The 27,818-nt window shown below is 30.4% G+C and overlaps 5 protein-coding genes across 15 annotated transcripts in view; 2 read left to right on the top strand and 3 right to left on the bottom strand.

Moving 5' to 3' along the window:
• The window catches only part of LOC111426894 (ABC-type transporter snustorr), a 34,277-nt gene extending 15,886 nt beyond the window's left edge, over positions 1 to 18,391 (bottom strand). Inside the window, exons 1-2 of one of the 10 annotated variants that reach the window (XM_023061755.2) lie at positions 18,310 to 18,391; positions 14,829 to 15,023 (exon numbers count right to left, since the gene is read on the bottom strand). In XM_023061755.2, coding sequence (XP_022917523.1) covers positions 14,829 to 14,899 — 71 coding nt within the window. In that variant the 5' untranslated portion in view covers positions 14,900 to 15,023; positions 18,310 to 18,391. The other 9 variants (XM_023061759.2, XM_023061761.2, XM_071194208.1 and 6 more) reach the window with 9 other exon arrangements.
• Positions 18,389 to 22,764, top strand: LOC111426896 (ABC transporter G family member 20-like). Of its 2 annotated transcripts, none has more exons than XM_071194210.1 (7): positions 18,389 to 18,954; positions 19,012 to 19,102; positions 19,159 to 19,490; positions 19,541 to 20,492; positions 21,958 to 22,114; positions 22,174 to 22,455; positions 22,519 to 22,764. In XM_071194210.1, exons 1-7 carry the CDS (start codon positions 18,803 to 18,805, stop codon positions 22,725 to 22,727), a joined length of 2,175 nt encoding a protein of 724 aa, XP_071050311.1. In that variant the 5' UTR covers positions 18,389 to 18,802; the 3' UTR covers positions 22,728 to 22,764. The 2 variants fall into 2 exon arrangements, with proteins under 2 accessions (XP_071050311.1, XP_022917536.1); XM_023061768.2 differs by having other exon boundaries at positions 18,879 to 18,954; positions 18,999 to 19,102; positions 19,173 to 19,490.
• LOC111426897 (pre-mRNA processing factor 19) lies at positions 22,755 to 25,140 on the bottom strand. The gene is made up of 7 exons (XM_023061769.2): positions 25,070 to 25,140; positions 24,643 to 24,792; positions 24,320 to 24,588; positions 24,069 to 24,263; positions 23,409 to 23,931; positions 23,147 to 23,351; positions 22,755 to 23,090 (listed from the first exon to the last, which is right to left on the bottom strand). Exons 1-7 carry the CDS (start codon positions 25,086 to 25,088, stop codon positions 22,946 to 22,948), a joined length of 1,506 nt encoding a protein of 501 aa, XP_022917537.1. The 5' UTR covers positions 25,089 to 25,140; the 3' UTR covers positions 22,755 to 22,945.
• Positions 25,141 to 25,291: 151 nt separating this feature from the next.
• LOC111426898 (replication protein A 14 kDa subunit-like) lies at positions 25,292 to 25,829 on the top strand. Its single transcript, XM_023061770.2, has 2 exons — positions 25,292 to 25,549; positions 25,608 to 25,829. The coding sequence occupies exons 1-2, from the start codon at positions 25,355 to 25,357 to the stop codon at positions 25,755 to 25,757; spliced, it is 345 nt and encodes a 114-aa protein (XP_022917538.1). The 5' UTR covers positions 25,292 to 25,354; the 3' UTR covers positions 25,758 to 25,829.
• On the bottom strand, positions 25,824 to 27,674 carry LOC111426899 (scruin like at the midline). The gene is made up of 4 exons (XM_023061771.2): positions 26,984 to 27,674; positions 26,723 to 26,934; positions 26,447 to 26,670; positions 25,824 to 26,392 (listed from the first exon to the last, which is right to left on the bottom strand). The coding sequence occupies exons 1-4, from the start codon at positions 27,422 to 27,424 to the stop codon at positions 25,956 to 25,958; spliced, it is 1,314 nt and encodes a 437-aa protein (XP_022917539.2). The 5' UTR covers positions 27,425 to 27,674; the 3' UTR covers positions 25,824 to 25,955.
• Positions 27,675 to 27,818: the final 144 nt, after the last annotated feature.

Here is a 27,818-nt window from a genome sequence, read left to right as displayed (position 1 = left end):
AAAAAAGAAACTGCTAATTACTATACTAAGTTACTAATTAAAATCGCTCTGAATACGTCGACCCAATTTTCGTGCAACTCACTTTTATAAAACGATGAGTCAGCGTTGCGTAAATTCGCGCAGAAAGAAGAAAGAGAGTGTGAGCGAACATTTATATAAGGAGTAATCCCCCCTGAGGATATTGTATTGTCAAATGACACAACAAAAATAAAGACATTACGCACCATGTTTTTGCAATAAAAACGATTTTACTTTGATTTTTTTTAAATCAATACCTGGATTTGAGTGCGTCACTAAAACGTATCAATAAAAATAAATTTAACACATAAAACATATATCTTAATGCACAAATTGGATTGTTGCGTTTGCACTTAGAATATTATCGTAGAGGCAATTATGCTAATTATCATAAAAAGCGCGATTTAAAAAAAGGAATCGCGCAAGGTCTTTTGAGTTTCACAACGTGCCTTGAACAGAACTTAACATTGAAAAGTACTAGCTCAAAGGTCACTAGATCGGCAAACCACACTCACTACGAAACTTTTTTAACTAATCAAGTACAGGAAAACATCGATATAACGGATTAATACGGAGAAGCGAATGTACGTTATAGCCAAAAGTTATAATTAAGTTCAATAAAAATATATAACAATCTAGCGCGGAATTATACTTAAAACTAGTTCTAACTAGCACAGTGTTTCTAGTTCTAGGTCTAGTATGAGTTCTAGTGGTAAAGTCATAAAAATTGAGGTTCATTTCAAAAACTATTATCTCAAAGACGAATAGAGATTTTCAAATACGGTTTGGATCATGAAAAAGTACATATCTTCCTCTATAAACTGTCAATATTTCATCAAGATATCTTAAGAATTCGATTTTTCACGATTTTTTAAAGATGATAGTCGATAATTGTTGACTTCATAAAGTCATAAAAATTGAGGTTGATTTCAAAAGCTATTATCTCAAAGACGGATAAAGATTTTCAAATACAGTTTGGTTCATCAAAAAGTACATATCTTCCTCTATAAACTGTTAATATTTCATAAATATATCTTAAGAATTCGATTTTTTGCGATTTTTTAAAGATGATAGTCGGAAATTGTTACCTTCATAAAGTCATAAAAACTGAGGTTGATTTCAAAAGCTATTATCTCAAAGACGGATAGAAATTTTCAAATATGGTTTGGTTCATAAAAAAATACACATCTTCTTCTATAAATCACGAACATTTTACCAAGATATCTTAAGAGTCCGATTTTTCGTGATTTTTTAAAGATGATTGTCGAAAATTGTTGACTTCATAAAGTCATAGAAATTGAGGTTGATTTCAAAAACAATTATCTCAAAGACGAACAGAGATTTTCCAATACGGTTTGGTTCATGAAAAAGTACATATCTTCTTCTATAAATTACGATATTTAAGATATTATCAAAATATCTTAAGAATTCGATTTTTCGTGATTTATTAAAGATTTAGATATTGAGGTTGATTTCAAAAATTATTATCTCAAAAACAAATACAGATTTTCAAATACGATTTGATTTATAAAAAAATACATATCTTTCTCTATAAACTGTCAACATTTCATCAAAATATCTTAAGAATTCGATTTTTCACGAGTTTTAAAAAACGATGGAAAAATGTTATCTTTACAAAGTCATAAAAATTCAAAAATTATTAGCTTAAAAGCAGACAGAGATTTTCAATTGGTGTTTTATTCATGAAAAAGTAACAAATTTGACAAAATACGTTGAGAAATCGATTTTTCACGACTTTTAAATAAAAATTGTCTTTAACCTAAGCAGAAGTTAAACCAAAGGACGGTAGCAAAAGGCTAAACCCAAATGTTTCTAGTTCTAGGTCTAGTGTTAGTTCTAGCTTTAATTCAATGAAAATATACAGCAATCGAACGTTGAATAATAACTAAAACTAGGACTAACACTAGCGATAGAACTAACACTGGACCTAGAAAGTTTCGGGATTAGTCATGCGTCTTCAGATGTATAAATAATAAATATATGATGTTGAGTTCATACTTTTTGTATGATTTATTAAATTACACAAGAAAATAAATTGATTTTGATATTATACGTATAATATAAAAAGAAACTTACGTTTTTAACATATTATTAGTTCCAAGTGCTGACGTTTTCATTAATGCGGTTCGATGAAAACGGTAAAAGTCAAAATATTATACAATGTCCACTTTCACTGCCAGCAAAACATGTTGTTTTTTATCTCTTTCTCGTGTCTTACGTGTACGTCCTGCGGAAAATAAATATAGGAAAATGTCTTCTGGTATGGTTTTAGCAAGAAGGAATTTTGCAATCGGCTATAACAAACCACGTTTTACCATTTGCCACTTGAATTCGTTTTTGCAACGACTACGAACGAACCGAAGGGAAAGTCACAACCTTACACACACACAAATTAAAATAAATACGATTAAAAAATATATACTAAATTTGTCTTTAAATCATTTTATCGCGAATACTCACTTGAGTATTGCAAATATTTTTACCGAATCGTTTCGTCACAATTTTAGTTTTTTACGAGTATTAGTTGGTTAATAAAATGGAATGTGTTCGATTCTGCTAAATTGACTGAATCATTATATGCGGTGGCAGCAAAATATTACAATTAATCCTTGACCAACGTTTATTTGGTTATTGGGAGGTGTTAAATTTTATATTTACTTGGAAGTGTAAATAGTAAAACATGAATTGAATGGCTATTTTAAATTTATTTTGTCGTTTTTTTCATTAGTTTTATGATTTCAACAAACTCAAAGGAACAAATATTTTAATGATTTCGAAGAAAACTATTTGTAAATGATTACAATTTCGTTAATATTTCAAAGAAATGAAAAAAAAAAATCTTAATTTGGAGATGAATAAGTTTTTAGAAACGAAGTTATTTGACTTAAAAATATTAATTCGAATCTTTAAAAAATCAAGCTAAGCTTAAATATGAACATAAATAAATGATTTTTATATCAAATTGCAGGTGGCATCTAAGTCTAATTGGTACCCCTTTACCCACACTTCTTGTTGAGCTACACATCTGCAAATGCTTTAATTTAAAGTCCTTTAGACTGGGATAATGGACAGTATATGTGCATGCCACTGAGGATTATTCTACAAATGACTGAAATGTTTCAGTCGAAGGATATCTGAAAAGTTCTTTCAACATCTGATACACGTATGCTAGTGAACCAGTGTTACATGATACAACTATCAAAGAATACTGAAATCGAGATTTGAGAATGGCAGCAGCTGAGAAAATTTCTAAAGCGCTTAATATTCCTGGATTTGGACGAAAAAACGTTCATACTGTCAGGAGTTCAAGAAAATAACCAACAGTGATGTTTACAGCAAAAATTTTCTTGTTTCAGCAACACCCATACAATCAAAATTACTTTAGCGCTTACTGCTTGTCTCATATATCAGATTTTAATCCACCATCACTTTTTTTCCGATTTTGGCAACTAATTCATTCTTCATTCATTCTTTCACGGAAAATCATTACAGCACAAGTCTTGATGAGCAGCTCGTTCATGGTCGACTTTCCGCGATCAACTGTATCATGTTTTCGCTAATACTTCAATCCGTGTGAATGGTCCACGACTGGTAAGGTTCCTTCAACACATGCATGAAAGCAAGAAGGCGTAATACACGTTTGTTTTCACGTTCCGTAGGAACGCACCTCAATAGAAAGTTGTAGAGCAAGCATGATACTAGATAATGGAAGAAAACTAACAAATTATTACTAAAAATTTAGGCACAAACCAATCTAGGAATAAAAAAATTAACTATTTTCTTGATTTTGATCATACCATGTTATATTCATAGACTGAGAGCTGTTAAATGGTGGAGATGGTCAAAGAATGCTCTACGAATGTCGGAATGGAATTTGGTCTATCTACGTACATTGACGTTCACCATAAATAAGGAAAAGCAGTATCGGAGGTAGATGAAGCTGATGATGCTCTATCTGGACGTGGGGCAGAATACTTGTCGATGCCATGAGATGGATTGCTACAAAGAGATGCGAATAGTTTAATTTGCAGCTGAGATTTATCCGTACGATGATTCTACAAATTGGACATTGATGGACAAGTTTGTATGGAAAATCTCCGTGTGAAGGCAGTGATTATGTTTACAGTATGCCCAACATTTTGCCGTCAGCTAAATCAGAAAAACCGTTAAAGCCTATTCCGCAAACAACTCACAAAGGTGATAAAAACCATCATTGAGGCAATCAAATTATTCGAAAAACTCTATATATTCGCGTTCCTCAGTGTGACACACCTCTAATTTGAAATCGAGGACTTCAACACAGCGTGCCAGAATGGAAAATTACTCCTTATTCTTGGGAATAATACTGTCCTTCCTCTTATAAATTCAATTTCCGGAACAAATTGTTCATCTTTGCTACTATAATACTTACTACTGGGATTTTAGCTGATTCTAGTGATTTCATGTGCTTTCTAGCTTTCAAATCAATTCTTCCTAACATAGTTTGAGATCTTCGTTCAATAGTCCTTAAACTTTGTTACTCGTAATAAGCAATAATTCTTTTTCGGTCAATATAGCCAGAATCTTGACTCCGTTCCATTCTATGCAACTTCAGTTGACTTCTTTAAAACGAATTCCCGAATTGAATTTGCATTCAGAGAGAGACTTGTAAAAGTACTACAATTTCATGTTGTACAATTCCGTCTGCACAATAGGGGCTCTGTTCTCTTCTTTTAGAAATTCTGTAAATTCTTTAATGTTGGATATTATGTTGTGCTTCCATTCGCCGAAATTCAGCAATTGTTGCAATCCATTGCTACAGCTGAAGTTAGGAGTTAATATCCTTATGACCACAACGCATATCACCTAAATCCTAGTCTCTTCTTAATTAAAATTTCCACAGATAAAAAGTAATTCATAAAGTTTTAGACGATTTTTTGATGATGATGAAGATGGAAATGTTATAGACATTACTGAAGTGCCTGAAGACATAGAAGTAGTCTTGAATGAAGAAGATATCGACAAAAAGGAATTTATAGACTTTGAGCCAGCTCAGGATATTTTCTAATTTTGGTTGAATCAAAATCATGAATCAATCGAATTCCAATAAAAATACAAAACCTTCAGTGTCTAACAATGAATTCAACAAACCAAAGATGACCATGGCTTTGTGATCGCCTCGTCATTTCTTGTTCACCTAATCTTGGAAATATTTTGTCCTTCATTATACTTAAATTGCCACTTTGTTAGGCAATTTATTGATGATTACGACTACTGATGTTTTCTAGCATAAAAGTTCGATTTGAAAAGGTTTGGTATTTGTAAATATTTTATAGCCTATAAAAACAATTTGTTCAACGTATTCAGGAATTCAATCAACTTGGTATTTGGGATTAATATCGAAAATTGTTTATTCGTAAGAGAAGTATACGAAATTTACGAAAAATTTAAATAGAGGTGTCCTATTTTGAAAGTTTCTAATAATAAAAATAGAAATTTGGATTTAGAAATTTAGATTTTTATTTATTTAGAAATGTTGTTTAACTGTTTGCTATTTAAGACAATCGTAATCAATATCAATCAAGATATACGGAATGAAATAGAAAGTTAAAAAAGAAGCGAAAAAGAAGTAAAAACGATAAATTTATAATTAATATGATGAAATAAAGTGGATTCTAATGAATCCACATTAATTACATTAAAAATATTACATAAAATGAATCGGAGTTTCCAAGACATTTTTAACAGAAATATGTGAAAGTAATTTTAAATTAAATTTATATTAAGAGTTCAGGGGTTTTTCCATTACGAGACTACTACTACATCTTTAATTTATACCATGCTACCGTTCTGGAAATAACCAACATTTACTTATAATCATTTAAATTTTTATATTAATCATCAGCATTCATTCAACTCTTTTACAAACATTTCTTCTTACTCATTTCAGTCTTTATCATTACTACCACAATTCCAAAACCACAAAAACCACTTACAATAAATTACAATTAACAAAATTTTTCCAATAAATTTCAAATGAAATATCACAGACCGAATGCAAAATTTCCTTTTTAACTATTTATTTCTAATAAGTTGTAGAAAGTGAGAACGACGCGCCAATGTAAACAACTAACGTTGAATTATTAAAGAAAAAATAACGCACTCAAGAAGCTTATTTGACACAAATCCCGAACGCGAGAAAAAACAAAAGTGAAAATTATAAGCACGACCGTTGCCGAGTTAAATAAATCTTACAATGAATAAAGGAAAATGGCAAAAGTGAAAATTTTGGTTTCACTTTTCGCGCTATAACGGACCCTAACCTTGCGGTGGCGTTTTTGTTGTTGTTGACGGCGGCGGCACGACGCGTTTCAAACCCGGTTCGTCGTCGTACTGAACGTCAGGATCTCCACGAAAATCGTTTGTAGCAGCGTACGAGGTCCCCACTTCTTTCGTACGATACGTTTTTTATTATTTTTGAAACGCCGAAAATCTACGTCGTCATCGGAATTAAATCATTACGAAATGGAGAATTTATAATAGCGACAATAATAACTTGGTAAAGTTACTAGAAGCGCATTATTGTTAAAATAATGTTCTAGACGATTTTAGTTGTGTTATTTTCGGATAGACTTTCATAAAACTATATTAGAATTTATTAACGTTGACATTTATACGGTAAATACCAATTCTTTTAGTAAATTACTCATTATATTCTAAAAAGTACTTTTAGAAATAAATTTATTGTTCATTATGTTAAAGAATGCGAAGGAATTCTTTTAACTAATAGATGGTGACAAGTCTCGCAAAATATTTCTTAGTACCATTACAACATACCGGTTTGATCTTGTCTATTGGCTTTTAGACTGTTCAAGCACGGTGTGTGCTTATAGCTGTTTTATTACTGTACTATACTTACTTTAGATATTGCATTTCTTTATTATGGTTACGTAAGATTTCGAACGTAACCTTAAACATTCTTTTAGAGCTTTAAAAACTTTTTATTCTGAATTTAATATGTTTTGTAGAAAAATTAAATTTTAATATTTTTTTAGAAAATTTATCAAAGAATCTTTCAAAAACACAGGAAAGACAGTAACTTTGAAATGAATTGTCTACTTTCTATAATCAGCTATCACAGTATTGTAATTTTGGTATTACTCTGTAAAAGTGCATTTGGTGACTTAGTTAAATGTGATTCGACAGTTATAACTTGTTCATTAATAATAATTAATTAATTTTAAGTTCTTACAATTCTGGCTAACAAACATAGAGTTCAAAAACTGCGGTTTTGAGTTACTATAAAAATATAGCACTCTAGCTATCTATTTCGCTAATAGAGCAAATCCTATGGTCTAAATATAGTCCAAAATTTATTAGTCTCAAAATTAGGCACTCAGCACTGTCATGGCATAAATTATGTCTACAGTCAGAATTCTTGTCCTATTCTGACTCTTTAGTTTCAACTGGTCTTTATGGTATTAAACGGTGTGAGCGGCGTGTCAGGAAATTAGTGGAGAAAGAATCTTCCATTTCTGTTTTAATGGCACAATCAAAGACTTTGTGGCTTCTCTCAAGCTAACAAAGCTGTGAGAGATTTAAATTATTGTTACAGAAGCATTGAACCTTGATCGCCACTCAAGGGAGTATTAGGATATCCGTAAGAAAGGCCATATTGAGTCGTAAAGTTGTGAGAATACATTTTTCTTAGTTTCACCAGTTCGAAAAAATGGCGTTGCAGTTATTAAAAGGACAGCATGCAAATTCCAATTTTTTGGATAGAACAGTAAAGAATAATTGGAAAAAATCAACTTTGGTTGGTGAGCAGATCGACCTGTTTTGATTATTCTCTACGAAAATACTGCAGAGAAGTTAGAAAAGTAAATTGAGAAGAGTCTTGAGACCACCAGAATATGTATTCATTCACCTTAGACTCCACCAAACTCTGATGGATTAAAAGAGCCAAACCCATTCACCACACATGAGTTTCTGCAACAAGCATCTTTTACTTGCCGAAATATATGTATAGTATAGCAATAATATTTTCTAATAAAAGAAGATTAAACATGTAACAAAACCAGAAAGAGTAGCTAAGAACCACAAAAATGATTTTAATCGGGGTTGCAGTGGCATTGCGTGCAAGTATTCTGTTATTGATTGAACGTTGGATTACTGCAACAGGTTTTTCTAAGTATTCATTATCCATTCATAGATGTTTTCAATAATTCTTTGGACTTTCGCAAGTGATTGACCATTTAACATTGCATGACGTAAACGTTTATAGTTTCATTGGATTTAATTGAGCAACCTAAATCAGTCAAATCAGTTCGATTGGTAAAAATATAAGTTTTCCTTCTATGTCAGAAACTCAGTACACAATCTCTATATTTAGGAAATGGATTAATGTTCAAAATAGTTAAAAATACTCATTAAAATTACCACAATTATTGATGACACATACTTCAACTAAATATCTAACTGATAATGAAATAATCTCCAAAAAAAACCATTAAAATCATAAAACTAATGCTGAAAGTAATTATAGAAGAAAAAGAAATGTTTTATTATAGTTGGTTTAACAAGAAAATTAAAAAAAAAATAAAACGTATAAAGGTTAAAACGAGCGGTTAAAAAAATAGTTTGAGTACAACGTTTAATTTATGTAAAATTCATCAATTATGTCAGGGTATGTTTATTCACTGACGGCGTCAATTAAAAAAAATGTGTGGTCGTCCTTCCAATATGTACAAAAATAAACTAATTTTACAGCAATTTTGTCTATAATAGTTTTAAGCACTCGTTCATTTATCGAAAGCTATCGAATAGTGATTCACTTGGACATTTTAATGGTCATTTTAAAAGTTTTTTTTCCAGAAAAACTAAAAACTACGTTATATAACGTTCTTTTTTAATTTTACGTTTTAAAATAAAAAGTTCGTTTCGATTTCTATATAAAAAGAAATTGATATTTCGTTATCCATTTCATCATTTCGATCCAAATGCTGCCTGGACCTGTAAACATTACAACCCCGTTCACCTTGATGCCTTTTCGGTGATGTCCTTGACCGAAAAGACTTAAAACCAGAGATTATCATTAAATAAACTTGAAATGAAAGATTTTTACAATTTTTTTTATCGATTTTAAGTATGTCAGTTTTTTTAAATTTAATCGTGTTTTTTTATAATTATTATTAAGCGATTTAACGTGAATTGAACAACTGAAAATAATGTAAAAGCATAATAAATTATATAGGTGGTGAGTAACAAAACCAATCATTTGATAGATATTAGTAATTATCTAGAAGCTGCCTTGAAACTATTAACGAAAGTCACTTTCAAACAACTGTTCAATTTTATTACTAATTCTTATTTTTTCTTCGGGTAAGAACACATTGGATATTGCTTCATTTATTTTTGTATTTATGTAGTATTACGCAACAATAAAATTGTTGCATTTCTTTAATGAGTTTATTGCATTTTATACAGAATTCAGGAAGTATAAACTAAATTGAGCGAACAAATCGCCTTTAACACGCACTGTGTTTGTAGATTTCCTTACATTTTTCGTGTATAACAAAAGATTATTTCTTCGAATTTAATTTTTCCCAGAACTTTTTAACGTTTCACTCAAAACGAGACAGGTTAATAACTTAAATACATGGAATACGCAAATATTTAATTAAATTTATTGTATTATACAGTGTGTTTGATTTTAGCTGTCACACCAGATATCTTGACTATTGTTAAAAATATGACAATATGTAACAGAAGGAAAGTTGCTCCATATTTAATATTCTATTATCTAGCATATTCTAAAAAACAATTAAGCATCAAATGTATTAATTACAGCGAATACATTACAACATGAAAAATTACAAATTCATCTAATTATCATATTTTCTTATTTTTCTCCATATTTATGTATCTGAGAGCAAAAGTGACAGAGAACAATGTTGTTAGGAATAGAATTTGTTACAACTTTTGTTCTAAAAGTTTTTTTGTAATATGCTCCGAATCCCAATCGTTAGGTACTATCAGCAGTATATAAAACTACGGATTCATCTAATCATCATATTATGTTATTTTTCTCCATATTTATGCATCTGAGAGCAAAAGTGGAAGAGAGAAATATTGTTAAGAATAGAATTTGTTACAACTTTTGTTCTAAAAGTTCTTTTGTAATATGCTCCGAATCCCAATCGTTAGGTACTATCAGCAGCATGTAAAACTACGAATTCATCTAATTATCATATTTTCTTATTTTCTCCATATTTATGCATCTGAGAGCAAAAGTGGAAGAGAGAAATATTGTTAAGAATAGAATTTGTTACAACTTTTGTTCTAAAAGTTCTTTTGTAATATGCTCCGAATCCCAATCGTTAGGTACTATCAGCAGCATGTAAAACTACGAATTCATCTAATTATCATATTTTCTTATTTTTCTCCATATTTATGCATCTGAGAGCAAAAGTGACAGAGAACAATGTTGTTAGGAATAGAATTTGTTACAACTTTTGTTCTAAAAGTTTTTTTGTAATATGCTCCGAATCCCAATCGTTAGGTACTATCAGCAGCATGTAAAACTACGAATTCATCTAATTATCATATTTTCTTATTTTTCTCCATATTTATGCATCTGAGAGCAAAAGTGACAGAGAACAATGTTGTTAGGAATAGAATTTGTTACAACTTTTGTTCTAAAAATTTTTTTGTAATATGCTCCGAATCCCAATCGTTAGGTACTATCAGCAGTATGTAAAACTACGGATTCATCTAATCATCATATTATGTTATTTTTCTCCATATTTATGCATCTGAGAGCAAAAGTGGAAGAGAGAAATATTGTTAAGAATAGAATTTGTTACAACTTTTGTTCTAAAAGTTTTTTTGTAATATGCTCCGAATCCCAATCGTTAGGTACTATCAGCAGCATGTAAAACTACGAATTCATCTAATTATCATATTTTCTTATTTTTCTCCATATTTATGCATCTGAGAGCAAAAGTGACACAGAACAATGTTGTTAGGAATAGAATTTGTTACAACTTTTGTTCTAAAAGTTTTTTTGTAATATGCTCCGAATCCCAATCGTTAGGTACTATCAGCAGCATGTAAAACTACGAATTCATCTAATTATCATATTTTCTTATTTTTCTCCATATTTGTGCATCTGAGAGCAAAAGTGGCAGAGAACAATGTTGTTAAGAATAGAATTTGTTACAACTTTTGTTCTAAAAGTTTTTTTGTAATATGCTCCGAATCCCAATCGTTAGGTACTATCAGCAGCATGTAAAACTACGAATTCATCTAATTATCATATTTTCTTATTTTTCTCCATATTTATGCATCTGAGAGCAAAAGTGACAGAGAACAATGTTGTTAGGAATAGAATTTGTTACAACTTTTGTTCTAAAAGTTTTTTTGTAATATGCTCCGAATCCCAATCGTTAGGTACTATCAGCAGCATGTAAAACTACGAATTCATCTAATTATCATATTTTCTTATTTTTCTCCATATTTATGCATCTGAGAGCAAAAGTGGCAGAGAACAATGTTGTTAGGAATAGAGTTTGTTACAACTTTTGTTCTACAAGTTTTTTTGTAATATGCTCCGAATCCCAATCGTTAGGTACTATCAGCAGCATGTAAAACTACGAATTCATCTAATTATCATATTTTCTTATTTTTCTCCATATTTATGCATCTGAGAGCAAAAGTGGCAGAGAACAATGTTGTTAAGAATAGAATTTGTTACAACTTTTGTTCTAAAAGTTTTTTTGTAATATGCTCCGAATCCCAATCGTTAGGTACTATCAGCAGCATGTAAAACTACGAATTCATCTAATTATCATATTTTCTTATTTTTCTCCATATTTATGCATCTGAGAGCAAAAATGACAGAGAACAATGTTGTTAGGAATAGAATTTGTTACAACTTTTGTTCTAAAAGTTTTTTTGTAATATGCTCCGAATCCCAATCGTTAGGTACTATCAGCAGCATGTAAAACTACGAATTCATCTAATTATCATATTTTCTTATTTTTCTCCATATTTATGCATCTGAGAGCAAAAGTGGCAGAGAACAATGTTGTTAAGAACAGAATTTGTTACAACTTTTGTTCTAAAAGTTTTTTTGTAATATGCTCCGAATCCCAATCGTTAGGTACTATCAGCAGCATGTAAAACTACGAATTCATCTAATTATCATATTTTCTTATTTTTCTCCATATTTATGCATCTGAGAGCAAAAGTGGCAGAGAACAATGTTGTTAAGAATAGAATTTGTTACAACTTTTGTTCTAAAAGTTTTTTTGTAATATGCTCCGAATCCCAATCGTTAGGTACTATCAGCAGCATGTAAAACTACGAATTCATCTAATTATCATATTTTCTTATTTTTCTCCATATTTATGCATCTGAGAGCAAAAGTGACAGAGAACATTGTTGTTAGGAATAGAATTTGTTACATCTTTTGTTCTAAAAGTTTTTTTGTAATATGCTCCGAATCCCAATCGTTAGGTACTATCAGCAGTATGTAAAACTACGAATTCATCCAATCATCATATTATGTTATTTTTCTCCATATTTATGCATCTGAGAGCAAAAGTGACAGAGAACAATGTTGTTAGGAATAGAATTTGTTACAACTTTTGTTCTAAAAGTTTTTTTGTAATATGCTCCGAATCCCAATCGTTAGGTACTATCAGCAGCATGTAAAACTACGAATTCATCTAATTATCATATTTTCTTATTTTTCTCCATATTTATGCATCTGAGATCAAAAGTGGCAGAGAACAATGTTGTTAAGAATAGAATTTGTTACAACTTTTGTTCTAAAAGTTTTTTTGTAATATGCTCCGAATCCCAATCGTTAGGTACTATCAGCAGTATGTAAAACTACGAATTCATCCAATCATCATATTATGTTATTTTTCTCCATATTTATGCATCTTAGAGCAAAAATTGAAGAGAGAAATATTGTTAAGAATAAAATTTCCTACAACGTTTATTCTAAAAGTTTTTTTGTAATATGCTCCTAATCCCAAGCAAAATCTCGGCCGACTTCGAAGTCGGTAATACTTTATAATAACGGCCGCCCTTTATAACTTAGGGCGGCCGTCGTCTTTGAAGTCGGGCGAGATTATTTCTTCCATAAATTTCTAGCAGGGTAGACTTGGTTTCACGCTCCATATCCCGAGTGGTACCATTAACAACTTGTAAAATTACGATGCATAACTATGAAAGATGAATAAATAAATATGATATTAAGCAACTTTTTTTCTATAACAATTTATCATATCTTCAAGAATAGTCGAGATGACACAACTGAAATCAAACACACTATATAATATATGGTTTTCTTAAGAATTTATTGTGAAGACTAATATTTATGACCTTTATTTTAATGGTTGTAATAATAACGGTGGAATATTATTTTTTAGATATAAACTTACAAGGTCTTTGGCATTTTAAATAATGACTTGAAGCCATACATTTATTATTTATTAATTCATTCTTACATTACTATAGCTTGGTGTCAAATGAAATTAAAATTTTTATTTTATTTACGATCTCTACCGCACGATTTGTTAATGCTAAATTGAATCAAATAATTGAAATTAAAAAGTAATTCAAAATCAAATTTATATTGACACTTTCCAGGACACCATTAGTACTTTGTCAAGGTTAATTAGTGTTTGGTAACGTTTCTAAAACGTGTCTAAAATCGTAGTGTTGCGATATAATGTTACCGAGTCAGGGGAAAGTTACTAACAATTTATTTAAATTATCATGTAACTTGTACTCAATGTTTCAATGTTAAAATTTTATAAGAATTTCTTCAAATCAACTTGTAATAAATTTATTAAATTCCGCATACTTATAAGCATACATGGACATTAATTTTCCATTACAAACGTTAAACAATTAACGTCGAAGCGAAATAAAAAATGAGCTTGAAGTTGTCCTATTAAATATTTTATTTATAAGGAAGGAATGTTAAGACGTAATCCTTGACCAAAAAAAAGTGTAATCATAGATTATTAATGGAATATTTGAAATTAATTACATTAATATTTAAATTATAATTGATTTATAGAAATTTATATATTTTTTTGCAGGATTGACGTCACCAAGGAATAATTTTTTAAAAAAGGTTGTGTAATTCCCAAATTAAGAAAAAAATGTGAATAAAATATGAATATTTAAACAGAGTGAAATAAAAACATATTCTGTATTTATGCAGTTTAAAATGACCCAATTGCAGTGGATATCTAGGTGTGGTAATAATTTCTTAGTATATATACGTTGGTGTTAAATTGTTAAACTCACGCATATCCGTTGAAAATAAAATTGTACATAACTCGAAAACAAACATTATCTTTTTATATTGAAAAAAAAAGTTAATTTACAATCCACCTGATGGTATGTGTCTTGTATAAGATACCTTGTCTTCAAAGTCTCCGTTAAAAGTGGGTTATCGTGTTACATAAGACGGACCAGGTCGATATATAGAGAGGGAAACTTGAAACTTTCTCTCTCGCCTGGAGCACATCCTGAATATGAAAGTTTTGCTTCGTTGTCGAACTCGAAACGAAGCAAAACTTTATTGCGCCGCCTCGCTTTTGGACAAATCGTTAGGTAATTGAACTTTGTGTAACAACCTATATGACCCCGAAACCTAACTTTTTAACTAGGACGCTAATGCTACGCAATATCAAAAATAAATAATTTCGTACAATTTTAATTAACAATCAAATCAACTCGACGCATATAAATCGAACGATTAATTAAAAAAAAAAAGTACTTACTCATAACTGTTGTTGCTCCAACTAAACATCTTCCTATTATTAGCACTCGTCGAGTTATTTTTCTTATCCATTTTCAACTATTTCGCACGTTTATATTTTAAAATGAAAAATAAAAAAATTTAATAGTCATAAAAACTTCGATGCATCATCATCAAGTTAGTGTCATAAACGATCCATTCCAAGACGATGTTAACACTGAAATGGGAAAAACGATCCAAACCAGATGACGTTAATTCCAAATAACACTTTGTATGCAATATTTATTAGATGAGTAATCTATCGGTCAATATCAGTTGAAATAATACGCGGGACTGATAATTTTACTCGGGTTACTCTATGATAATGTCCTTCCATCTGGGTCTAATCTATAAATTATGAGCTTTTGATGACTAAATTTATATTGTAAATCAATATACTAATATTTATTTGTATACACCCCTTTTGTGACGAAGAAATATAAATTTTAAAAATTAAAAGTATAAATAATAATAATTAAAATCACTAATTATCCATGACTCTAACCACTCACGCAATAAGTTTACTAGACGTGAGATGCGCAGATGTGGCTACACACCACTTCTTAGTCACACAAACACAAGGAAAAGAAAAAAAGAAAATGGAGGAAATTAGAGGATAATATGAGAGTGCCATAAGTGAACGGTTAGACGAGGAACTTGAGGAAGATACCAGTTTAGAAGAATTGGAAGAAGCAATGTGGAACAATATAAATATGCTATCTTACAATCGGTTCAGAAGATCTACAAGATGATTTACAATTGTTTGATGACGAATATAGAGAAGCAACAACGAAAAAACAAAAAGCAAGAAGTAAAATGTTACAGAACAGGACAAGGAATAATGTTAATGAATACATGCAAGAAAAAAGAAATATGCACAGGGTACGTAAGAAGGAAAAAAGGGATTTTTTGCGTAAACGGATAGAAGAGTTTGAAAAGTTATATGCGAAAAACGATACTAGGAACATATATAAAACAGTAAACAAAACCAAAGGCAGATTTCAGTCAAGAGGGAGCATATGCAGAAACATAGAAGAAACCTAGTATGCGATAAAAGCGAAATTATCAACGTATGGGCACAATACTTTTAGAAGCTCTTTGATGAAGCAAATGCCGATGAGGGGAAGAGCCTCTAAGGCTTAAAGCGAATAGCGGTAGTGATGGAAAGAATATAACGGACATCGTGAGCACTGACGAAGCTTCCTTAGAAGAAGTTCGGGACAGAACTAAAACAAGCCGGAGCAGAGCACCTGGAATGATGCAGATTAATGAACTACCGAGATAAGAGAATTGCAGGAAAGACCAGAAACGTCAACATAGATTGAAGCCCAGAGACTGAGGTGGCTGGAACACGTGTGAAGAATGCCGGCAGAGAGAGTGGCGCGCAAGGTACTCACTCAAACACCATAAGACCATCGACTAATATTCTGATATTCAGTTAAACGATTTTGATTGATGCATGAACGAGTACAAATGAACATTATCTTTGAAGTTGATACCGTATTGGTTAACAAACCTTCTCAAGATGTACTGGTAGTTTTGACACAGGAAAAATAATTGAATTTTTACTAGGTCAATTATACGCTCTAGAAGTAAATTTATTTCACTTTTAATTGTAGTCTGAATGTACCTAATCGTTTGAAGCAAGTAGCTAAGTCATCTAATCTTTCACAACTAAGATCTATCTTGAAATTGAATGCCAAATTTTTACTGTCTTTATGGTCTCTTTTTAGATGATTTTAAGCATTTGTGGTTAATTTAAAAATTGTTATCTTAAAATCTATATAAAATTTTCAAAAACGATTTAGCCCATTAGAAAGCTTACACTTTCCTTTATAAAATGAATAACTTTCAGAACAATTCGCTAAGAAATCGATTTTATGTGATTTATTAAACACTATCATGAAAAGTTGTTGAAGAATGCCAAAAATGTTCGTTTCATTTTTTGATTAATGCATTATATTGGAGATTCAACACGAATCACTAACTATCTGATCAGGCCCTCTACTTTCAATATCTCGGGTCATCATCATTTTTCCAACATTTATACCAGTATAAAGATGAAAGATTAAATGAAGAAAACTCACTGAACTCACTAGTTTGACAATAACAGAATCTCTAACATTAACAATACTAACATCAAAAATCAGGGGAATGTCTAACAAACCCAGCTGAAAAATTTTTAACATGACTTAATTTAATTAACTAGCAATTAAGCCCAGTTAATTTTGGATATTAAAACTGATTTGATAACCACTTCTTACTATTTTTAGATGAATTAACTAGTTACTCTTAAAGATCTCAATGACAATGTAAAACGCCATGACTTTGCCATAGTAATAATGATTGCATATCGAGTCCATGAAGTATTATTTTTAATGAGGTAGATAGATAGATGAGGTAGCCGAGGTCACTTCTATGAGCTCATTACATGACCGTTCTTTTACACTGAAAGGCTAAAGAATACCATTAAAATGCCTATCTATTATAATCTTGCAACTCAAAAAAACTACAGAAACTTAAAATGCAGCAAAATTGGCAAAGATCATGGCGTATATGAAAAGATTTCTGTAGACCCAAAGACAGCACCTATGGAATTACTTGACCGAACGAATTTCATTTAGCATTTTTGGGCTAATACTCCATAAATTGATGTCCAACCTAGGTGTTTGGAGTTTAGGGAAATCAGTAACGTGTATTCGTTTATATGTATTCATAAAATGAGATTCAAGACAAAAACTTAATTATTGTTGTATATTAAACTAACTGTCCAATTATCTGTACGGAAAAAACAAATTTGGATGAATTTCTAACAAGAATTTTAATGAATAAATCTAGATTAAGGGATTCTAATCACCCAACATAGTTATTGCCCAAATTCTCAACTTCAACTCATTTTAACAAGAAACTTAGTTACTTTAGAACTTGAAAAAAATTGACCTTGAATTTTTGATGGATGATTTTATGAAGTCTTATTATTAAAATTAAGAAATCATTTTTAGTCGTAATACATTAATTTATGTGTAACAAAACTTAAAATTCAACAAAAATGATTTGAATGTATATAAATATAGAAAAATCGTTAATTTAAAAGAAAGTTTATAATATAAAATAAGGTAAAAAATAAATGTGTAATTTAAAACGTAATCATACATATCCAATAAGATCTCTCTATTTATGTCACCCACCATCTGCATTATCCAACGCACCAATTACAAGTTGCATAAGGACAAAACACCGGCTGAAAGCGCCCGATTACGTAATTGGGACAAATTCCAAACAACTTCCTGATACTTGAAGACTTTTCAACAAGATTTACAAATTATATAATCATCACTTAGAAATTTTCCCAGGTTTTCTTTAACAAAACCTCCAAAAAATTAATCACAATTTGTTAATAAATCAGTAATATAGAAGAACATTATCAATAAATCCACCAGATATATTAAAAATTAAAAAATTACCCGAAATCTGACGGTGGTTTTTAAGTATAACACGCGTTCTACACGGAGAACCGAGAGTAAACTGTTGTTTTCAAACGTGAGAGTCTGGAAAAACCGCCGAGAAGTAGAAAGTTCTCTCTGCGTCCTTTCTAATCTTCCATTGGTTCGTGGTTGTGGCCGAGGTGCACCTGTACCATGGAAGAATGCGCCATGGACAGTAAGTATCCAACAGCGAACGACCAAACTTGCGTAACGTCAACGGCGAGCGAGTTTTTTTTTCTTTTCGGGATTTCGGGCTCGAGTGGTCATCCGGATCAAAAATGTTCTCTCTTTCTCTACACGTTACGTCTCCTGACACCGAATTTCACTTTCTTCCGTACAACACATCGAAAATTTTTTAGCAAATCTTTAACTCTAAAACTCTAAAATAATTTTAGACTAAATTAAAAAAAAAACATTTGAAAAATAATACAAATTCATTTACAACTATGAATTTGTCAAATGGACATCAGCGATGTCAAAAGCCGGCGGTTCTGGGCCTTCAACTGCAGTTCAAAATATTCATCCTGTTATTGAGATTGTAAACGGTTATAAACATTTCGGTGTGAGAAGCAAATGGGGACAAGTTATGAGAAATTTTAATCTGACGGCTTACAAAGGAGAAATGTAAATAAAAAGGCAAAATAGATTCTCTGTAACAAATTAAAAAGTTGTTTTTTGTAGATATGTTTTATTAGGACCTGGTGGATCTGGAAAATCTACCGTTATTAATGTTATATTAGGTGTTACTCAATTAAATCAAGGATTCGTAAAAGTAAATTTTTTGGTTTTCATTAATCAAACATTTTTAATAAAATAATTTAAAACTAGATATTTGGATTTAGCCATGGTGAAAAATCGAGTGGTGTTCCCGGATTAAGAGTAGGTTATTCGCCCGATTCCGCAGGATTATTTATGTCGCTAACAGTAAATGAAACACTTCGTTATTTTGGCATACTTTTACATTTAAAAAAGAACTATATCAACGAAAGAATCTCGGCTGTAAATGAATTATTAGCTTTACCACCAGGAAATAGATTTATAAGTCATTGCACATCAATGGAAAGAAAACAAGTATCTTTTGCCGTTGCGATTTTCCACGAACCAGAATTAATTATTTTAGATGAACCCGATCAAGGAGTGGATCCCGTCACAAAAAAATCGTAATTTATTCATTTATTTTATTACTATTTTATTTTTTTTTTTCGTTTAGTATTTCAGACCACCTTATTAAGATAACTCAATCGGGTTGTACAGTTTTTATGACATCGAAAAACATTTTAGAAGCAGAGACAGCAAGTAGATTGGGGATCATTCGTAGTGGTTATCTTTTAATGGAAGGTTCTCCAAAAGAACTCGCTTCAACACATAAACAAAAAAATGTTGAATCACTTTACACTCATATTTATTCCTTTGCAATACGTAAAGAAGTACCAAAAAAAGTTTCAGTGCAAGAAAATCCTTATGTTAAAGTTGATGTTTTACCACAATATGGCTCAGATGGATTTTTATATAAAGCGGAAGAAGAAGATAAAGAATTCCGTAAAACTCACAGAAAATTCCCAAATCCGTTTAGAAGATGTAAACGAGCAATATTTTCATTTTTGCCGAATTTTCGCCGATTGGGAATGTTGCTTTTTAGAGATACATTGTTGTCGTTTAGAAATGTTAAATGGCTATGTTTTATTTTATTAGTACCATTACTAATATTATTATTAATTAATTTTACTATTGGACAAATACCGACTAATTTAAAATTAGCTATAGTCAATTTCGAAGCAACCGAAGACGAATGTAAAACTGATCCTCATAAATACGTCAGTTGCGACGTCGTAAATCTCATAGACAGTAACATTATAAGTAAAAAATATTACGATAGTTATGAAAGTGCGGAAGAAGATTCATACAAATTAGGGATAAACGGGATTTTAATTATTGGGGAAAAATTTACGAATCAAATAATGCGAACTATGGCGAATATTGATCTTAATAATGTCGATATTGGAAATCCGGATACATCACAACTTATTTTAAGACCCGATGCAACCAGTAGTATTATTGCTAGTACTATAGAACATTATACTAAACAAGCTGTAGAAGAGTATTTAAATGAAGCAACTAAAAATACTAGTGTACAAAATGCTAATATTGGATATCCTTTAAAGGTAATATTTTAAATTCTAAATTACAGTAAAGGTTCGAACCTTAAACTTAAGGCTTAAAACCATTTTCAAAAAGTTATTTTTCACATGTTCGATTTCGAGTTTAAGCCTCCATTTTATGATTTCCTCTTCTAAATGAGCTATACATTTTTTCCAATTACTTTACATAATGGCCTAGATTGAAAAAAACTATTGTAAGCTATTTTAAATTGACTTCTTTAGTAAAACTGGTCATCCCACGCTTTGTGCTAAGTTTATAAAAATTAATATCTATTTTTGGAACTATGGCAGCATTATGTTACGCCTATCAATCACTATATGCTCAAATCATATCCTCACAAACTCTTAGTTAATCGCCTATATTAACGAAACTTTTACATCAACCAGGAAAGTATACATGGAATGATTGACATACGAAACCAAGAAAAGAAGAAATGTCTTGTATAGGTAAATGTATCGTCTGTAGTTGCAAGAAATATACTCATATCATGTTATTCAACATGGTTCTTGGCCGCCAAAGATTTTCTCCTGATGTTTCTTCTAGTTCCCCAGTTATACAAGTCATACAGTTCGACTCTATAAACATAGTCAAGAATTAGAATCAGAACATGGTAACACCAAGTTACTAATGGTAGTCAACTTTAAAATGTTAACACATTGATCATTCACTTCCCATTGAGATCTGAATGATATCTATGATGTCTAAATGAAATCTACTTCAAACTACTAAATAAAATGATGATTCTGTTAGAGTCCTGCAACAACAAATTTGATATGATCTCTCAATATGACATCTACCACCTTGACTATAATTAAAGATAAATACAACCTGAATAATATGAAACATGGACATGTTATTAACATCTCAGCATTAAGTACAACAGTTTAAAATAGGTTCGCCTTGGGATTAAACATTATTTTGAATATGCAGAGTATCATTGAAAATCCTTCAGATTATGAAATATTCTTCAATAACTATTTTATGAGCCACAACATACTCTTAACCCTAAACCTAAAAGTAGAAAAAAGGTTTTCATACAACAAGTACCGCAAGCAAAAATAGATTAAAAGTTATCTTTAAAAAACATGGATATCGATGAGACAAAATTAGTATTTGTAAAATGATGTTATAATGTCAATAAATATAAGCAAAAGGCTGGTATTCTACAACTTGATAGCTGTAGAAAAAGTTTTGACTAAAAGTTTTCCTCATATAACACTTCAATGTCTAAAATAAGTACGCAAAGGTTTCTTCCTTGATGCTAGTTTTTCACCTTTTTAAAAGGATTTTCATTCCATAAATGACGACTAAAAAATAAAATCAGCTTTACATAAATATTCTCTAACTGATGTTTCACCTCTGACAAACACAGCAAAAGATATAAAAGAAATAGTTTTAAAATTCTCTATATTCTATTTACAAGACAATATATAATTGAGTACTCATACTTTGTATTTTAATTTTTAGGTTGGTGTTCCTTTATATGGTCGTACACATACGGAATCAGAGTATATAGCAAATGGAATGGCTGTTGTTCTTTTATATCATTTAGCAGCTTTTATAGCATCATATGTTTTAATCAGTCATCGTGAATCACATATGTTGACTAGAGATTATGTTGCAGGTAAAAGACTTCAGATTATTGTGATTCTGAAAATATTCTTTCATTTTTATTTGAAATAGGTGTGAGATGGTCAGAAACTGTTTTATCTCAATTAATCATTTATGGTGTTTTATTAATAATTGAAGGTCTTTTGATGTATGGAATTTTAATTTGGATAAACAATGATACAAATCAAATGTTAGGATCTCATTATGTACTGTATAGTCACGTGCTGCTAGTTTTATTATTACAAATTTGGTGTGGGTTATGTTTAGGTATTTTAATAGCAAATATCGTAAGAGATAACGTTCACGCTGGAATTGCGATTTTTTGCTTCTTATTAATGACTATATTTTTATGTGGTAAGATAATATTAAATAAGTTTACTAATACAATTCACTTAATCATTTTTTTTCATTATCTAGGTATTATTTGGCCACTTAATGGATTACCAGATTGGTTGGTGACGATTGTCAAGTATTTCCCACAAACTCAAGCAATATTTTTAATACGTTGTTATATGCAAAGAGGTATAACAAGCGACACAACGGATTTTAATCTTGGTTATATAGCACCATTAGTTTGGTTACTTATATTTATATTACTGACTATTTTGATTAATAAAATAAGTTGAAGTTTTTTTTTATAAGAATAAATATACTTTTTATCAAAAAAAATCTTTAATGATTTTTTTCTTTGTCACACTCAACATAATACATAATTATTTTTTAATTTATTTACGTCAAATTACATGAACCAAATTGATTACCAAAAAACATTAATCACCAATTCATTTGTAAAAAAAATTAATGAAAATGTATATTAAAAAAAAATTATTAATTACTTAAATTACTATTGAAGACCATAGAGTTTTAACGTTCTGTCCATTGAAGTTGAAGCTATATAATGAGCATGCTTACCAAATCTAACTCCAGTAGCAGCAGCTGTATGATCATTAAACACTTTTAATTCTTGCCATTGTTTACAAAGATAAATTCTGAAAAGTAAATAATTATAATAACATTTTTTTTAAACATATTTAATTTATAAAACCTTATATCAGTTCCTGCTACAGCTAAATAAGTTCCACTTTGATCAAAACAAAGATCTTTAATCTGATAACCTTCATCTAACTGGATTGTCTTAAAATTTTTCAATTTTCTCAAATCCCACAATTTTATACACGCATCATCCGCAGCTGTTGCTAAATAATAACCATTTTCAGAAAATGAAATTGATGTAATAGCACCAGTATGACCTATTTAAACAAAAAAAATCAATCAATTTTGATATTTCATCAAACAAAAAAATTTACCTGTAAAATTAGCCACATTACTCTGTTCTTTTAAATCCCAAATTTTAATTTGCGAATCTGCAGTTCCTGTGCCAAAAATAAGTCCATCAGGATGGAATTGAGCGGTGGTTAAAGCAACATTTGTTTGATCAGCTACTTTAGTAAGTAATCTTCCAGAACGAATATCTGAAAACGCCCAATGTTGATCATCCGAAGTTGATAAAACATAATCTCCGGTAGGGTGTAAAGACAATCCAGTGATAGCGCCATCATGACATCTCAACATCAAAGTTGTTTGAGATGTAGGTACATTCCAAACTCGAATTGTCGAATCTGGAGATGCAGTAATCACCAAATCTTCATCAGGATGATAAATGACTTTGGTAACTTTTTTAGTGTGCCCTTTTAAAATGGCAACAACTTGTTCGGTGTCTTTATTAAACACTGTCGCGTTTCTATCATTTCCACCTGTTAGTATTTTACTTGTATCAGAGCTATGGATATCTAAAGCTAAGATACCAGGAACTGATGCTGAATGTAAACTCTAAATAAACAAAAAAATTAAAAAAATTAGATATTTTTTAAATTTAATTAACCTTGATATAATGGATTAATATGGAGAAGGGAGCCAAAAGTCTATATAGTTATATATCAAGGTTATACTGTATTTATTATAATTACTGGATGTGAAGCTAATGTCCTAAACGATCTTAAATCCTCTTGTGTAGTTAATTCTTCAGGAATTGTTCGACCCCTTTTTTTTCTTTCCAATGTTAATACAGTGGCTTTATCTTGTAATTTTTGTATAACTTCAGCACTCATTCCTGCTTGTTCTGTTGGTTGATTTGCTACACCAGCAGCTTCAGCAGCTACAGCCTTCAATTAAAAATGTTTGTAATCAACAAATAATAAAACATTATAATTTTACTTACAGGCTGTGGAACTGTAGTAATTCCAGCTTGTGGTTTTAAAGTAGCCAAAGCTTCCCTGGCAGCCATAACCTCTTTATTTAATCTAGCAATAACTCTACAGGCAGCATCATGTTGATAAAGTGCATGGCTCAATTCTTGTCTAGCTGTTTGTAATTGTTGTCTTTGAGTAAAACTGTATAACATTACAGCATCCCATTCGTCTTGAAGAAGTTTTAATGTTGCTGGAATACTTGTTGCGCTTGGTGGTTTAGGTTTTACAATTGGTGGGGCTATAATGTTAAAAAATTACAATGCTAAAATATTTAAATAATAACAAATTTTACTTTTGATTTCAATTAAATCTTCAATCGCCAATTGCTTGCCTGTAAGTGGATCTACCCCATTTTCTTGGATATATTTTTCGATAATTCTCTTTTCAAAAATTGCTCCAGAAGATGGTGAGAGAACAGGATGTTCCGGTACTTCATTTGATACTATATAAGTAATAAAAATGATCATTTAATTATAGAAACTTATATTATTAACAGTGAAAATTGTAATAAAACCGGAAAAGGAAATAAGGAAAAACAAACATTCGGCGTTTTAATTATAGTTGAGGTTAGGAACAAATTTCATGTTTGTTGACAGCTCTTTATCAATAGAAGTAATATTTAATGAAATACAAATTATCTTTTCATTATTTTATAGTTGGGTTAATAAAAAAATATTTCGATATTGATTAAATTAAGTTAATTTTAAAGAAAAACTTACTTGCACAACAAAGCGCCATTTTTCCACGCTAACCAGCTTTAACAACATAATCACCACAAAACTAAAAATCCCTATAATAAAATATTTTTCTAAATTATTTATTAATTATTAATAATTAGGTATATTTATACGTACAAAAATAACCGAAAGTACTATTTTGCTTATAAATTAAATCTTAAAATAAATTAAAAATTAATATTCAAACTTGCCAACATAACTTTTATTGGTAATTAGCGGCAAAACAAATTTTAGGTTATTTAACTGTCAATTTATATTTGCTTCAAAATGCCAGAAAATCTAAGAGAAATAGTAAATGGGGCCCAATTACCTCAATTTATAAACCAAAAAGTAAGTTTAACTGGTTTAATTACGAACGTCAATCCAAATGGGCTCTCTTTTGATGTCCGCTCAACAGATGATGTCTTAATTAAAGTTAACCTAAAGAGACCGAATAGAAATGTTTTGGAAGGATATGTAGAGGTGATTTATTTACTGATTCGCAATAAATTAATATAGTAATAATTTGCTTTTGATTTAGGTGCATGGAACAGCTCAAAATAAAGCCATAATTTGTGATGAAATGGTTTTGTTTTCACAAGATGGATCTAAAGATTTTGATACTGCTTCACATAATACACTATGTAACTTGTTACATTCTGTCCCTCAATTGTGGGTAACTGATGATTAAAAAAAGTAATTTAAATAAGTATTTAATATTATTATTTCATTTTCTATAAAAATAATAAATAAGTAAAACTTTTTGTAGAGTATTATTTATTAATTTAGAAACATCTTTTAAGCTGCTTATAAAGGAAAAAATTGCATAAACAAAAAAAAAGAATCAATTAAAGAAATGAACATAAATAATCCATTTATACACAAATAATTACTCGATCCTCTGTGCAAAATGCCGTGGTAAACCAGCATTAATCAATTCACTTTTTGAATAACTAATCATTTTTGGGTTATAATGTAATAAAGCTTCCCAACAAATTTCACTTAATTTTGGTATACATAACCATGTACTGTGTATCGTATTGCTCCTCTCTATATCTTCTCGTGAAATTATCCCACCAAAAACGTACATTTTTCCTTCAGGTGTAACAGCACTCGAATGAAAATACGTAGGATATTGTAATCGACAAGATGTGACTAGATTCCACTGGAAAGTACGTAAGTTTAGGCACCAAAGGTCATCATATATTTGATCGCCACTATATCCTCCAGTTATAAATACTTTAAAATCTTCATCCTCAAATTCAAGTTGAACAGCACCATGACAACGTCTTGGAGGTGGATATCCATCATGGATTGAATTTATAACTAAACGAAATTGATTTATATATAGTTAATATAACAAAATGTAACTATATTAACCCAATGAATCAGGAAGTGCTTTTTGCACAGACCATTGTAATTTTTCCAAATCAAAAACTGGTATTTCAGCAAAATCAAAAACATCTTCTACCGTACCTCCACCTAAAATATAAATGCATTGTCCATCAAAACCTACTTCATGACGATAGCGTCCTTCCGGTTCATAATCGCCTTTTCCTTGACAAATATACACACTTTCCCAAGATTGGGTTTTCATATTCAATCTAAAAAAAGAAATATTCGTAGCCAAACAAATTAAAAGCAATTAAAACATACTTATGAATATCACAAGTGTATGAAAATCCTGTTGTTCCTCCTATTGTGTAAAGACTATCATTGTAATACACTAAAGCTTGTCCATATTGTGGCACTGGTGGAGGACCTTTTGTATTTATCTCTGTCATTCGGCTATTAATATCTGTTAATTTACAAATATACAGTTGATTACTACAACGATAACCAAATGGTGAACCTGTACCACCATAAACCTATAAAATCAACTTTATTTTAACCATTTTGTATGGAAAATTAATCTACCATTAAATAATTTCCTCTTCTAATAACGGCATTTGAAGCCAATTCCGGCGGTAAACTCTCCCTACAATTAAATCTGGTCCACCTTCTAGTAGCAAAGTTAAATTTCCAAAGTTCTTGAAATAAAGGGAACGAATGTATTGATAACTCATCATCGTCTCTATCTTCTATTTCCATATTATCTCTTACAACAGCAGGATTGTAACCTCCAAACGAGTATAAATTCTTTGTATCACAAACGATTCTATGTCCACTTCTTGGTAAAGGTATCCGTCTCGAGATTTTTTTGTTTACCTGTACCTTCTCGTATTTAAACAATTTAAAGGTGTAATTCTTGACCGGTTTGATGCGGTTTTTTCCATCGTTACTACCCATTCTGATTAACGGTATTAATATTAATAAAAGTAAGTTGTAGATAAATTCTAATATGCGGTGGTAACCCATAACGATATCGGCAACATTTCAACACATCCACCTGCTACACGGTTGTTTGACATTTTAACCCAACACGATTAAAAGCTTGCGCAATATTCCGGTCAAATATCTTCAAGCGGTTTCTTTTCACTTTCGTACCGTTGACTAAATAGGTCGAGATATTATGAAAGTTATTGACATTGAATAGTTAGGTTCAATATTTTTTAAGCGGAAGTAGTATCTTGGGAATAAAATTTACGGCGGGTAATATAGATTTCGTTTTTATCTCTTTAACACAACTAAAAAAGTGTTAATGCGGTTATTACATTACAGATCTTTTTATTATTTCAAATTTTAACAAAAATACAATTTATAGATTTATTTTCATACATAATAATTTTTTTTTCATTTACCGGATTCCATT

This window comes from Onthophagus taurus, chromosome 2 (assembly GCF_036711975.1).
Source record: "Onthophagus taurus isolate NC chromosome 2, IU_Otau_3.0, whole genome shotgun sequence".
In the NCBI taxonomy this organism is placed as follows: Eukaryota; Metazoa; Arthropoda; class Insecta; order Coleoptera; family Scarabaeidae; genus Onthophagus; species Onthophagus taurus.
The sequence above is the reverse complement of the archived record's forward strand: the minus strand, read 5'-3'. Positions and strand labels throughout refer to the sequence as shown.